The 14,003-nt window shown below is 39.5% G+C and overlaps 1 protein-coding gene across 1 annotated transcript in view; it reads right to left on the bottom strand.

The window, feature by feature from the left end:
• ZNF277 (zinc finger protein 277) overlaps window positions 1-13,777 on the bottom strand; it is a 41,257-nt gene extending 27,480 nt beyond the window's left edge. The window contains exons 1-3 of the mRNA XM_027682187.1: window positions 13,765-13,777; window positions 5,482-5,680; window positions 2,263-2,351 (exon numbers count right to left, since the gene is read on the bottom strand). Of these exons, the coding sequence (XP_027537988.1) occupies window positions 2,263-2,351; window positions 5,482-5,680; window positions 13,765-13,777 (301 nt within the window). The remainder of the gene's footprint in view (window positions 1-2,262; window positions 2,352-5,481; window positions 5,681-13,764) is intronic.
• Window positions 13,778-14,003: the final 226 nt, after the last annotated feature.

Here is a 14,003-nt window from a genome sequence, read left to right as displayed (position 1 = left end):
CTAAACCTCTGGAATGTGTTAAGAATGTAAGACTATGATTTTTAATCTAGAAAAGTCAGTTATTTTAATTTCATAATTTAATGAAACATGCTTAAATATTTCTATATACATATTTATATTGCCATATAAAGACAAAAGTCTTGTATAGCTTTTCTCCACTACTAGCTTTATCAATTTTTATGATGGTTCTCCTGGAGATATAAAACAATTATCATTTATACTGATTACAAATTAAAGTCAGCATGAAAGAAACATGAAATCACCTTTAATTTTATCTTGCATGTGAGATTTCAGTTATTTCCCTAAGTAACTGCCAGTTTTCAGTAGCTATCATTATTTGGTTTATCCTCCCCTTGCTCTGACCTATCACATTACTTTTTACCATCAGATCTTTCTACATCTGCAGATATGCACTACAACTGTTTAGTAACATGCATTGAGACTTGCCTAATTTACATTTCTACTTATATGTTTTATACATATTTTATGTTTACTAATCTTTTTACTATTTATGGTCATATCCAATTTAATAAGACAAGAAGTCTGATTCAAATGAATTACATTAAAGTGACTCAGCATGTAAGAAAATACAAAAAAGTACAAAACCAATTTGCATTTGAAAGTTACTCATTTATTAATCAAAGGGTGTCATAGTCACCCTAAAAGAAAACCATGCCACCACTCTCTTCTGTCCCCTTCCAGCTGGAGGCACAAAAGGCAAAGATCACGGGTTGAGATAAGAACAATCTACTGGAAACAGCAATGAGATAAGAAACCCAACAGTAACAACAACAATATTAGTAGCAAAAGGTATAAGACAAAGAAACAATTTTAGATAGAAAGCCCTCGACAAAGTACCAAACGGCTCTTCCCACTACACCACACTTTCCCCTGACCAGAAAGGAACACCCTTCTTCTTAGAAGCAAGAGTACCTTTTTCCCAGACCCTGGCAATGACATAAGGTGGTACTGAATAACATAGTGTCTTGGCCACGCCCCTTTCCACTGATCTGGGCCAGAACCAGGACAAAGGGTTAAGTGGTCGGTGAACTGAAGCCTCCATTATTAAGTCTTTTACAATTTTAAGCTTGACAGAATTTTATCCTTTCCCATCTTTTCATACAGAAAGCCTGTTTGAAGTAAGACAAACACCCTGATTTCTAAGCTATCAAATTTGAAGGAGGGGTCCACTAAAATTAAAAAATTTGTTAACAAACAAATAACAAAGTATTCTCATTGTTCTTTGGAAGGGTCATGGATATTTTACAGTTCTGGTGTTCAGGTGCTTGATTTGCAATTTTCAAACTGAGTGGTAAGTATTAAAATTTCAGAAGCAAAAACATACATACGTAAGAGAAACAGAATTATGATTTTTGAGTGATTTTCATGTTTCATAGGACTACTTTTCTCAAAATTATTTTGACTAATTAAAAAAAATTACTTTCAGCCATTTTGTACTCAGTTTTCACCGTCCACACATCTTGGACACCAGTTGCATGCCTTGCTTCCTCTCTTTTAAGGTCACCATGGAGAATGAAAGAAGCAGAAAAGCCCTAATATTCTTATTTGCTTTTAGGTAAACTATATTAATCTCTTAGAAAAGGGAAGACAAAGTAATGCATCAACTACTTCTGAGAGAAACACTTCCTTCATACAGTCTACACTGTCTTCATGATGGAATGTTCCACCATGCCAACACAGCAGAATGATGAAGTATGGTCTTTGGTCTTATGTTGGAGCCCAGAAAATTGCAGTTTTTGTACCCCTTCCATGAAGATATTGTCTCCTAATACCCTCGGGGCAGTAAGCACCGTGGCAGGGGAAGGGAAGGGTCACTGTGGCCCTGATGTCCAGGAAGAGTTAGCAGCATCAGTGGGGATGGTGGACAGGGCAAAGTCAGAAAAGGCACTGGGAATGTTTCTCATAATTTCTGGAAGGACTGTCACCAATTATTTATGCAGTGGGTACTGACACTTCCCCAGTCATGATGTAAGTGGCACTACTTCTATGCCTTGACACGCAATGGGCCCCAAGGCACAGTGCTCTTAGGCATGTATTGAGCTAATCCTCACTTAGCACAGTGCTGAAGCACGTGCTATAATCCTTGGTAAAGGTAAGTTTAAATATGTGGTTAAGAGTTAAACATTACTTCTGTGGTTTTCTGACCTAGTGTCAGACACACTTGGCTCATCAAAGCAGCAGTATATGCCAGAAATTATCACATGATCTGGCCATCAGAGAGCAAGTAAGCAGCACACTTACCTAATGGTGCTTTTGAATTTGTTCTTATCACACTACAAAAGTCTGTGATAGGCTGTTCTGCAAACCTTCTCTTCCAGTACAAGATGTAGCTTTAAAAATAAGAGGGAGATGATCAGTGAAAAAGGAAACACCAAAAAAGTTCAATAAACAGTTGATCAGCTCTTATTTTTTCCATTCTCTAAATTCCTAAGTGTTTTGTGATTATTTTTTAACTCTTGTCTCTGTTTTTGCTTCCTTTATATTAGTTTTCAATTCTATGAAATTAATTCAGTCTCCCTTAAACCATGCTGTCAGAGTGAAGAACTCAATAAGCAGATTTGCACCAAGCTTTGCATAAACACTGTGACCTATTCACATCTTTAGACACAAGTGCCACTCAGATGCATCTTTACTGAAAAGATATACTACAGAGTACTGTCAAATTCCCAAAATATTGTGCTCTGTGTTATGCAAGATACAGTCAGGAATCTGAAACTCAGTAAAAACACCAACTTGACAAAAGTGAGGTTTTGGCAGGTCTCCTGTGGAGTTACATTGAAAGCTGTAACTTGGCAGACAACTAGAAAGACAGAAAAATGAAGTCCCTGAACACCTGGGGGTGGGATAGCAGACAGAATAAGAAAAGCCCTAAACACATCTTGAAGGTTTAAACCATCAACTACAGTTGTCTAAAAACATTCTGTACTATCATTGTTTGTATGACAGCTGCACCAACAGACCCCAACTGAGATTAGATTTCCACTGAACTAGGAAGCTACTGTATAACCAAGAAGAAATCATCGCTTCACTTACATGAGATGAAGGGAACGAAGCAATCCTTGTGCTAATTATTTGGAATTTTACTATTAAAAATTATCTGAAAATGCTTAAGTACTTGCTTATATTTATACTTATGACTCATGTATGATATAAATCATGGGAGAGCTGGTAAGGTAAAGGCTATTCTATGATAGCTTCTTATGATGTGCCATCAAATTAGAAAAAGAATCATTCAAAAATCAGATATTATTATTATGAGGGCATTTCTAAATAGTTGCAGCTTCTAATACTTGTACAATCTATAAGTTCACTTGCCACAGCTATCACATTCCATGGCGGCTCACATTACCTCTATTTATCATCTATTTTAATATATGAGGACTTCAACCGCAGCAGCCAAGGAATCAGCACGTATTTGTTTCTGCTAATTGTGCCACTGAGAGGACTAACCTCTGGTACAGCAGACAGCTAAGCACACTGAAGCCAGAATGCGTGGCTGAAGCTCATTCAGCAGCATCATTAGATGTCAGTAACTGAGAGGTGAGTGTTTTGTTGTTCCCCTGCCCACTCCACTGTTTATAATGCACATTGAAACAGTCTTACTGCTACACAGAACAGTAAGTCTTCCAGAATAAGTTATTCTCGAGCTTTTAGGACTTAAATGTGCAAATGAAGAGATTTCAAGAGCGCATTTACTAAATGTCCGTCCCCCGCACCGAGAGAAATGAACACTGGTACAAACTCACCTAACCATAACTGCCTGTGCCAAGAAAATTACTGTTAAGGGATTTCACATCATAAGACTTAACCCAAATAATCAGTGACCAAATAAAACCAATGCCTTGTCATACTTCTAGGGAGACAGAATGAGTGATCATGTTGAGTCATGTAGCAGAAGCTTATTCCCCTTATCTCTTCCCCTTGCCCTTGCGCCAACTTCTCTTTATTCTTCAAAGTCAAAAAAAAAAAAAAAAGAAAGAAGTTTTCCATTAGTACTGGTCTTTTCTGGATCATCCATTTCTTGCAGTTCTGTCAAGAAATGTGTTCCTAAGACTGGCTGTAACTCATTGCTAGGTATAAAAATAATATTATGTTTTACAAGTTGATTCCCCGTATTTTCCACACCTTAGTTCAACACTTCAGAATATACTCGCTTTTTTGTGCATAGTATTAGACTATTTTACTGATATAGCAAATTAGAGAAAGCACAGTTCAGAGTAACAACACATCCTGGGGCCCCTTACTATAACATCTGGCTACCTTCCAATTGAGTTAGCAGCAAAAAGAATCTAAATGGGCATTTTCTTGAAAAGGTGATTTTAAAATACATTTCTATTAATGCAAAATAATTCCCCCAAGCACACTTAAACTGGCTGTGCATGACTGAGCTGCTCTGATTCCTTTATTTACCTGAAGATATTAGTATTATCTCCAAAGAACAGTACATTCTTCTTCTGTCTGCCTTCAGCAAAAAAGCGAACAAAAACAACTACCAGTTTTCAATTTTAAGCAATGTTAAGCTCAAACATGTGATTACAGATTTATATGGCTTACATTTCTCTTCCTAAATTACATTGTATTGTTTCTTTTTTTTGTGTCTTGATAGACACAAGTTACTGGCTTTGACTGAGTAACTAATAACAGACAACGTACTAGAAAACTCATTTTAGTTGAGAAATTATCCAGCTAACATTTAAACACTGCAACAGAACTATCTAGAGACTGGCAGGTACTGTCTAGCCTTCCTTACTGTGGGTGAAAGCAAAATGTCAAGCAAGTGCCTGGTCCCTGAAGTTACAAGCCAGCTGGGGCCATGCCAGCTACTGGAGGAAGTTGAGAGAGAGAAAGCCAAATGTGACCCTGCTGAGATGATCAATGACACAGCTGTAGAAGGAGTCACAGTTGTATGTAGATCACAGTACTGTAAAGTTAAGGATTAAATGTGATTTCAATGGGGAAATACTGGCAACCTTAAAATAGCACAAATTAATTTCATCCCAGAATGTGAAAGATCCTGTACTGAGCAGCTTCTGTGTACAACACACAGTTTTAAGACATTAAACGGTGGTAGATATAGTCTTGTCCTATATAAATAAAACTCCAGATTAGGAGAACTGATTGTCTGGATTGTGCTTTACTAAAAACACAGCTTTCTAGTTTGCACACAACTTGCTGATTAGTGACAGGACCTGAGAAGTCCATAGGATACGTCAAAGAATGTCTAACAAAGGAATTGCCATGCATTCTAAAATTGAGTCTTCTAGTTCCAGAAACATCTAAGGGCTGGGGACTGGGAAGGTAATAGGAAAACAAAATTACAGCCCAGCAGCAAAGAGCTTATAAAAAAAGGTAACAGATATCTTCTCACAATGTCTTTTAAAAAAGATGATCTCTACTTTTCCAAAGCTTTCCATAACATCTGCACACATACACACTCATTTAAAATTATATAACCCTTACCTTCTAAAATCTGCAACCAGTTTCACATCTGCTATGACGAGCTTGTGTTCAATAATCATGTGCTTCAGGAGCTGGTTTTGTTCTGCTAAAAGATAGCACTCTTTGCAGAAAATGCAAGGCACGCAGGGAGAACTTTCTACAGCATCAACACCACCTGGACTTTCTGGCAGAGACAGAGGCTCCAAAATACACTCAGTATCTAAAATAAATGAAAGGAATAATTAGTTTTGACTAAGTGAATAAAGCTACATCACTTGAAGTACTTTTAGGCAGTACCTGTTTTGAGTCTCAATTCTGTTGCATGGATCACTCCACCAAAGAGACACTTGGAAGCTGCTTGGCAGGTTGGCTGCATTGTTTCCAAGAAGGACAGTGGGAGGCTAGCACAGGCCAGTTCTCAAGTATCTGCCCCAACTGAAACTCCCAGCTGACACCAAGTCACAAGTACACTGCTTACTATTAAGGGAAGTTTCTTCCTCTCCCTACCTAGTTTACCTGTTGATATGACTCAAGCTACTCCCTTTGTGACATTGCTCAGAGTATCAGGAAGGCTTTAGACTATATAGCACAAACTGTTTTGCATGTTAATTTTCCTAATTATACTTTTATTTACTGCACAATGCTTCTATAATTTTCTGACTGACTCTTGAAGGTCTGTATGTGTTTGTCTTGCCTTTTTTTTCCCCATTTGCATCTCACTTCCTGTTCTATGACAAAAGAAAAGACTATTCTTGATAAAGATTACTACCACTCAGAAGCTTAGGCCACTGAAACACTTTCTAACTGTACAGATGTTGAGAAGGGGTCAGCCATGCCCCATGTGGAAAGTTCAATGGCCCATGTTTGTACTATACTGTACCAGTCAGACACAGGTTGCTCAATTGACAGCACACAGAGGTGAGTCACCGCCTTATGTTCTCCAGGTTTGCTGTTGTTGTAGTTGAGGCATTGCACATGACTGCGAGAATGATCAACTCCCAGCTGACCTTGAAATTGTGCGGGATCTGCTGTTCTAGCTGAATCCCTACAAATCTATGGGGCCTGAAGGGATTCATCCCAGAATCCTCAAAGAGCTGGCTGATGTCATCACAAAACCTCTCTCAATGATTTTTGAGCGGTCCTGGGAATCCCAAGAGGTCTCAGCTGATTGGAAGCTGGTGAACGTTGTCCTGATTTTCAAGAGGGGCAAGAAGGACCCTGGAAACCACAGGCCTGTCAGTCTCACTTCAGTGCATGTAAAGTTATAGAGAAGATTATTCTGGGAAGTACTGAAAAACACCTGAAAGACAATGCAGTCATTGGTCACAGCCAAAACAGCTTCATGAGAGGAAAGCTCAGCTTATCAAACCTGATTTCATTTTATGACAACACAACCCATCTAGTTGATCAAGGGAAGCCAGCTGATGTAATCTTTTTGGATTTCAGTAAAGCTTTCGATACTGTTTCTCACAGGATCCTTCTGGACAAAATATCCAGCACACAGCTGGATAAACACATCACATCATGGGTGAGCAATTGGTTCATGGGTCGAGCCCAGAGGGTAACAGTGAATGGGCTGGCAACCTGTCACTAGTGGGGTTCCACAGGGCTCCATCTTGGGCCCTGTGCTCTTCAACATCTTCATAAATGACTTGGATGCAGGACTGGAAGGGATACTAAGCAAGTTTGCAGATGCCACAAAACTGGGAGGAGCTGTTGACTCCCTTGAAGGCAGGGAGGTCCTGCAGAGAAACCTCAACAAATTAGAGGACTGGGCAATCACCAACATATGAAGTTCAACAAGGGAAAGTGCCAGATTCTGCATGTGGAATGGGGCAACCCTGGGTGTTCATACAGACTGGGGAATGAGATGCTGGAAAGCAGTGCCACAGAAAGGGACCTGGGGATCCTGGTGGATGGCAAGTTGAATATGAGTCAGCAGTGCCCTGGCAGCCAGGAGGGCCAACCATGTCCTGGGGGGCATCAGGCAAAGCATCGCCAGCTGGTCGAGGGAGGGGATTGTACTGTCCTGCTCTGCACTAGTATGCAGTTTTGGGTACCACAATACTAAAAGATATTAAGGAAAGATATTTAAGCTATTAGAGAGCATCCAAAGAAGGGTAACGAAGATGGTGAAGGGCCCTGAGGAGAAGCCATATGAGGAGCAGCTGAGGCCACTTGGTCTGTTCAGCCTGGAGGAGACTGAGGGGAGACCTCATTGCAGTCTAAAACTTCCTCATGAGAGGAAGAGGAGGGGCAGGCACTGATCTCTTCTCTGTGGTGACCAGTGGCAGGATGCCAGGGAATGGCCTGAAGTTGTGTCAGGGGAGTTTTAGGTTGGGTATTAGAAAAAAGTTCTTCACCCAGAGGGTGACTGGGCACTGGAACAAGCTCCCCAGGGAAGTGGTCACAGCACCAGAGTTCAAGAAGCAGTATTGGAAACAAGCAGACTGATCCAGAGTATATGTGTGTGTTCCCCATTTAAATAACAGTGGTGTAAATCCATAAACTCTCCCACTGGCATAAATTAGTGGAATTCCTTAAGAAACATGGTGTGACCAACAGATTTCAACAACCGGCCCCATTAACCTAACCAAATTCTATCTGTCCAGAAATAAACTGTGGTATTCATTTTCCAAACTAATCATACCTCAGTCTTTGGTAAGGGTTTATCTTGGAAGCAAATGCCAATTTCAATATGTATCTTCAATTTTAGCTACATCAATTTTGCATAGCAAAAGGAGACTAACATCAAACAGAAAAAAGCTCCCCAACGTTCCTGCACTCTTGAGGTTGAAAACTGAAAACATCATGGGTGTCCTTGACTCTTGTGATGTGAAGCTTGTGCAGCAGGAGAATAAACTCTCTGTCTCTGAATTCCTGCAGTGACATGAACACCTCTGTAGAAAAATGAAATTTCACAGAACCACAGAATGGATGAGATCCGCAGGGACCTCTGGAGGTCATCTGGTCAAGCAGGGCCCTCAAGCAGGCCCACCTAGAGCTGGTTGCCTGAGACCATGTCCAGATGGCTTTTCAGCATCTCCACAACCTCCCTAGGCAACCTACGCCAGTATTCAGACACCCTCACAGTGAAAAAGCATTTCCTGATATTTAGAGGGAACCTCCTGGGTTTCAGTTTCTAAAGATATCTAAATCTAAAGAATTAAGCAAAAGGCCTTCTCTCAAGTCTATGATTGTGTCACAGAAATTTTTAAATGTGTATGGTTAAATGAAGCTTAATTAAAAATATTTACCAGATAGAAGAAGCAATGTCAACTTTCACCCTACAAAAATCACATATATATGTTATACATTGGCAAGTACAATAAACCTGATAATCTGATAACTTGCCCACATGGAAAATGTGGAAAATAATTGGAAAAATCATAGTAATTTATCTTTTTTCCTAGGAAAATATGCTAATGGAGCAGTGCTGTACCCCACCCTCTACCAAGACTCTGAAATAACCAAAGAAGGGCTGGAGTTTCAGAGATGGGCCTGGGAAGTTCCTAAAAGTTCTGTGACAAATCTCTGTTCAGGTAAGAGAGGCATGGAGAGGGGAATGAGGCTCTGATCCATCGGTGGCTGGCCTGCCAGTGTGGACATGCAGTGCTCCAAAGCAGCCACAGCACGTACCGATGGCTCCTGATGAGGGTGCTCATCTGGGAAACTGGGGGTAAGATGGGGCTACTGGAGTCACATGTAGAAAAGGGTACAAAACCATAGGAAACGCAGTTTCATCAATTCTACGCTGCTCCTGAAACAACATATATCCCCTCCACAACTTTAGAGGCTTCTCCTTAGGACTTCTGAAAAATATAACTGCCTGGAAAGGCAGTGACTTGACTGAAGACTGATGGCTGGGTTACACTGAATTCAGTTTATCCCATAAAACTAAACAGTGTGGAAAGATGGCAGCACACAGAGCATGGCATTACCTGGAGCAATACAACTGCTGTGCACAATCTAGCACTCCTCTCGCAATTTTACCTGCACTTCTGCCCATTCCTTTCCCCCAGACACTTCTTTATTAAAACTGGCATTGCAGAAATTGTTCCTCTTGTCCTATTTTAAGAACAGCAGCTGCTATACTATGTGCTAGAGCAATCCTCATGAAAGGGTTAGCTGTCCTACGCAAAACTGATGTCACCTGCAAGAGTCTGGGTTTGTCCATTCTTACAGTCAGTATTAGTTTGTAGCCTGCAGAATCATTAAAACATGTTTACTGAGAAAAGTAGAACAACTTAATTTCCTCTGCAATTGCTGATGCCAAGTGAACTAAGAAGATACTCTGTCAGCCAGTTCAGCTGTGACCAGTAAGCAGCTACATTGCTTTTTGTTCATTTATAGTTTAGGTCTCTTGCAATGACCTATTTAAACATTTAGAAGTCCAAATAAACAAGTGCCTATCTGCCTTAACAAACCAACTTTCAACAGATAGGTGTGTAGGGCAGGAACTGCTACTCAACATAGACAAGGAGCTAATACAGTTATTCAAAATGAGTACTTGTGAATAGCAATTACTTGGGCTGGAAGAACAGAGCTGTTAGCCTTCAACTATAGTGGGGAGTTGCTGAAAGGAATAAACTGCAGTGAAGATTTTTTTACCACCCAAAGAAAGTAGCTAACACTAAAAGAGAATAACTTTAGACTTACTGTGCCAGTGTGGCAACTGCAGAAGCTTATGCAATTTCTTTCAAAGACACTTAAAGGAGAAGGGGAGGAAAAAAGGAATCCATGGAAATATCTTTGTACTCATCTGCTACAAAAAATATTGAACAAGAAAATAAATTAACAGAGCTGAACAAAGATGCACAGCCTTTAGCATAGCACTTAGTGGACTAATGTAGCACAAACATCAAAACAGTACAAATAAAGCTAAGCATATATGGAAATCTCTGCAAAAGCAGCTAACTTCGTTCCTATATTTGGAGCAGAATGGCCACAGGTACTGAAGAAGAGCTGTTAACTGAACCACAGCTCAGGGCTAACAGAGAAATAAAAACACTCAGATCCAGTTCTCAAACTCCAAGACTCCCACGTGCAGAGACTCTTGAAAACGAGGAAAAAGTAGCAAGCTTTTCTCTTAGAATCTACTGCAACAAGAATAACTTCACAGGGACAGAACTAAACATCCCTCCAGTGCATGTGCCCTGGCTGACAAGGACAAGAAGCAATTCCCTAGAAGTGTATAAAAATAGGGCAAACAAACAGCAATCACAGAAATAGCACAGTCTTCCAGAAATCTGAGGGTGGAGAGTTTAAGTCAAAGGTTATATGAGCCTTTGTTAAACCAGTTAAACAACTTTTTTTTTTTCTCTATGGATTTGTTTTTGCACTGTTTAAAATTGTTGGTCTTTCAACACCTACTACAAAAACCTCCAGCAACATTTCATGTTCTCCTAATGGTCCTTCATTCCTTGTTGTCCTGGTTCAACTCTTGGCTGGTTCTACTTGATCTTCTTCATGTGCTGTGGTAAGGGGTGGCTTGAAAATGACCAAGAGTGGAAAAAAAAAGGATTTCTAAATTTCTTCAGTGATTCAAAGTCTTGTAAGTTATGAATCAGGTTTTAATGTACAAGACAGTGGACATATTCTTTGTGTTCACTCCTGTGTGTTATTCTGCATTTGCTAATATCAAATAGCACTTTCTTGGTCCAGTTCACTCAAAGAACATGTGATTCCCTGCAACATTTCAGTTGGCCCTCCTGCTTACCACTTGGGAGAACAAATATGTATTAACAGCTAACAGTGATAAAATTTATCACCCTTCCTATTTGTGTCTGTCATGAACAGCACAGGACTTAGCTGCCTATAAGAAGAGAGTCCTATAAAACCCATCCATTAAAGTCTCTGACAAATCATCTTGTTGCCACCGAGCTCTCCTCTGCCTGATAGAAAAACAGCATGATGGTTATGCAAACAGATACCCAAAAGGCTTCACAGAAAGCCTACAAAACTCAGGAAGTAAGAAAATCCCTCTCTCATTCACAGAACTGACAGTTGACACCATGTTGTTCAACCTTTAACAGAACAGATAAAACTACGGTCTTTTATAGCCAATTCAGAGCTAAAAAATGTAGATTAGTAGAAAGAAGAGAATAAAGGAATATATTATTTGAAAACAAAGACAAAGTTGTACACCCAGTTCTTCAGGGGAAAATAAAATGAATTCTTTGAAGATATTTGGCAATAAGTTGATAGAGAAAACAATTTGGATTACACAAATTACTTTCAAAACTAAAATAAGCATTATTTTTTGATATGAACACCCATAGGATACCTAGGAATTCTGATCCCTGTGCAGGAGCTGTACACACCATTACAACAATGATAAAAGAAAATGAACAAAAAAAAAGTCTGCCTGTTATAGAAATTATTTGGCTTTATTTTATTTTCAGAGTAGTTACAATATAGTTAATCTTCATAGCTAATGAAGCAACAAGCTCAAAATGGATTCATTTTCCTTACTGGAACATTTTTACTTTTGCATACAATTATTCTCAACTCAAAACTAATGTTAGTTTGCACAATTAAGTAAACGTTACACCCACACACCTATAACACAGACCATAGCAGAACAGGCAATGTACTCTACCTGCACAATCACACATGTAATTATCACAAAACAATATTTCATATGATTTTATGGCCAATACAACAGACATATCAGAAAGAAAAGGAAGGAAAGATTCAGCATTTGAATGGGAGTCGTGAAAGGCAAAGCCCTCAGAGATGCTTTTAACAGTGTAACAGGTTGCTGCCACCACTAAGCACAATGATGTCATCTTATCCTGTCTTTTTCCACCTTATCCTACCACTCCTAACTGTTTAGTATTGCCCTTCTGCTTGTGCTGGCTCCTTGGCTTGCCAAATGCTTTGATGAGTCAATTCAACTCTTTACCAGACAGAACCATTTACTCCTTTCTTTTTGCTCAATAACGTTAAAAATGGTGACACGGGAGTTCACCAAGTGCAAGACCAAACTAAGGAGCACATGGTGAGAAGCAGCAAGGTGAAACAGCATCTTCCTCTTCTCATCTCAGCTTCCTCCTCTCTTCTCAGCTTTACAGCCTCAGCTGTTTCATACAATTTAACCATAAGCATGCCTTATAAAGTGTGAAAGGTTTCTTCAAAGGCACTACAGACAAAGGAAAAGAAATCACTAAGATTTTACCACTGTGCTTCCTAACAAGGACACCCAGCACTGGCTTCAGTTCGTAAAACCCACTGTTGTCAGTGTAGGCACACGTAACTCACTAAATGCAGTATGAGCTCTTGTTGGTTGCATATCTGAACTATGTGCTCTGACTACATCTGGGGACAAATTGAACACTGCTGCATAAATTACATTCTCTTAACTAGAAAGTGGGGGTTCTGGGGTTCAGATAAAGGAAGTAACTTCACTGTTAGAACTTACCTCACATGGTTTGGCCCTGGGGAGTAACCTCCAGTGCCAGAGCTCAGGGAGTGGGAAACCCTTCCAATAGGCAACCAGTGAGCTGAGGGAGGAAGTCCCTACATTAGTCTGCAGGGAATGCTGAGAAGAGGGGCACTCATAAGCCTTCTTTTTGAAGCTTTGCTACTAGATAAAAGGGAATGACAGTCACAAGACCAGAAGGAAAGGAGATAAGTCCAAAGACAAGGGTTTTTAACTAGGGAAGAAGAAATCTATCCCATTTAAAACAGATTAATCAATTTATTATTAGATGAAGAATACTCTGGCAATTGAAGACTTCACATAGTCTGAGAACTGAAATGATGAAAAAGGAATTAATACAAATTTGCTGAAGACATTTACATGTTTCATGTCATTTTTTGTAGTCTATGGCACAACAACAAGGCCTTAGGTTGAAGAGTTCATAATGTAAATATAGACAGGAAGAATATGTATTTATAAGCCACCGTTGGTAACACAAGAATAATAAAATAAAATAAAAACATCTGCTGGAATGTAAAGTGTCTTTCTAATTAAATCCAGTAGTTGAATGAATCAATTCATTACCAGCAAGTCTGGTTTATTATCTCATTAATACAGCTGGTTAATATTATGAGGAGATTAGCATAAGAACTTGACATGATCCTAAAACAAAAATGAACACAACAAAGACAAACAGGTGAATAAAGGAGTCCAAATAATGAGCAAAAGAGGGGGTTTTAGACATGCAAAGAAAAGGGGGGAAAGAATGACAGGAATACAAGAGACACCTAGCAAACCTGGCACTCCACACTAAAAGCACAACAGATGCCAGCTGGAAAACAGAAAGGCTGAGCACCCTCCCCCAAGTTCACAATGATTACCTGGCAAAACCATTTAGGTATCAAAATGACCAAACCCCCAGATATGGCACATTGAGGAAACCAACCTGGATTCCTACAGGCAATTCTGCAGAAAACAGTGCTGCATTTAAAACTCTTTAGGAAATGAGTAGTTTTAAACCTTTGTTTCGTAATCCATTTTTTTTGAGCTACAATGGAAGACTATCATGATGGATCAGCTTGACACTCAAAATACACACATGACAGCCTCCTTGTTTTGC

This window comes from Neopelma chrysocephalum, unplaced genomic scaffold (genome assembly GCF_003984885.1).
Source record: "Neopelma chrysocephalum unplaced genomic scaffold, ASM398488v2 Primary Assembly neopelma1_62, whole genome shotgun sequence".
Lineage (NCBI taxonomy): Eukaryota > Metazoa > Chordata > Aves > Passeriformes > Pipridae > Neopelma > Neopelma chrysocephalum.
This window is presented reverse-complemented; position numbering and strand designations above follow the sequence as displayed.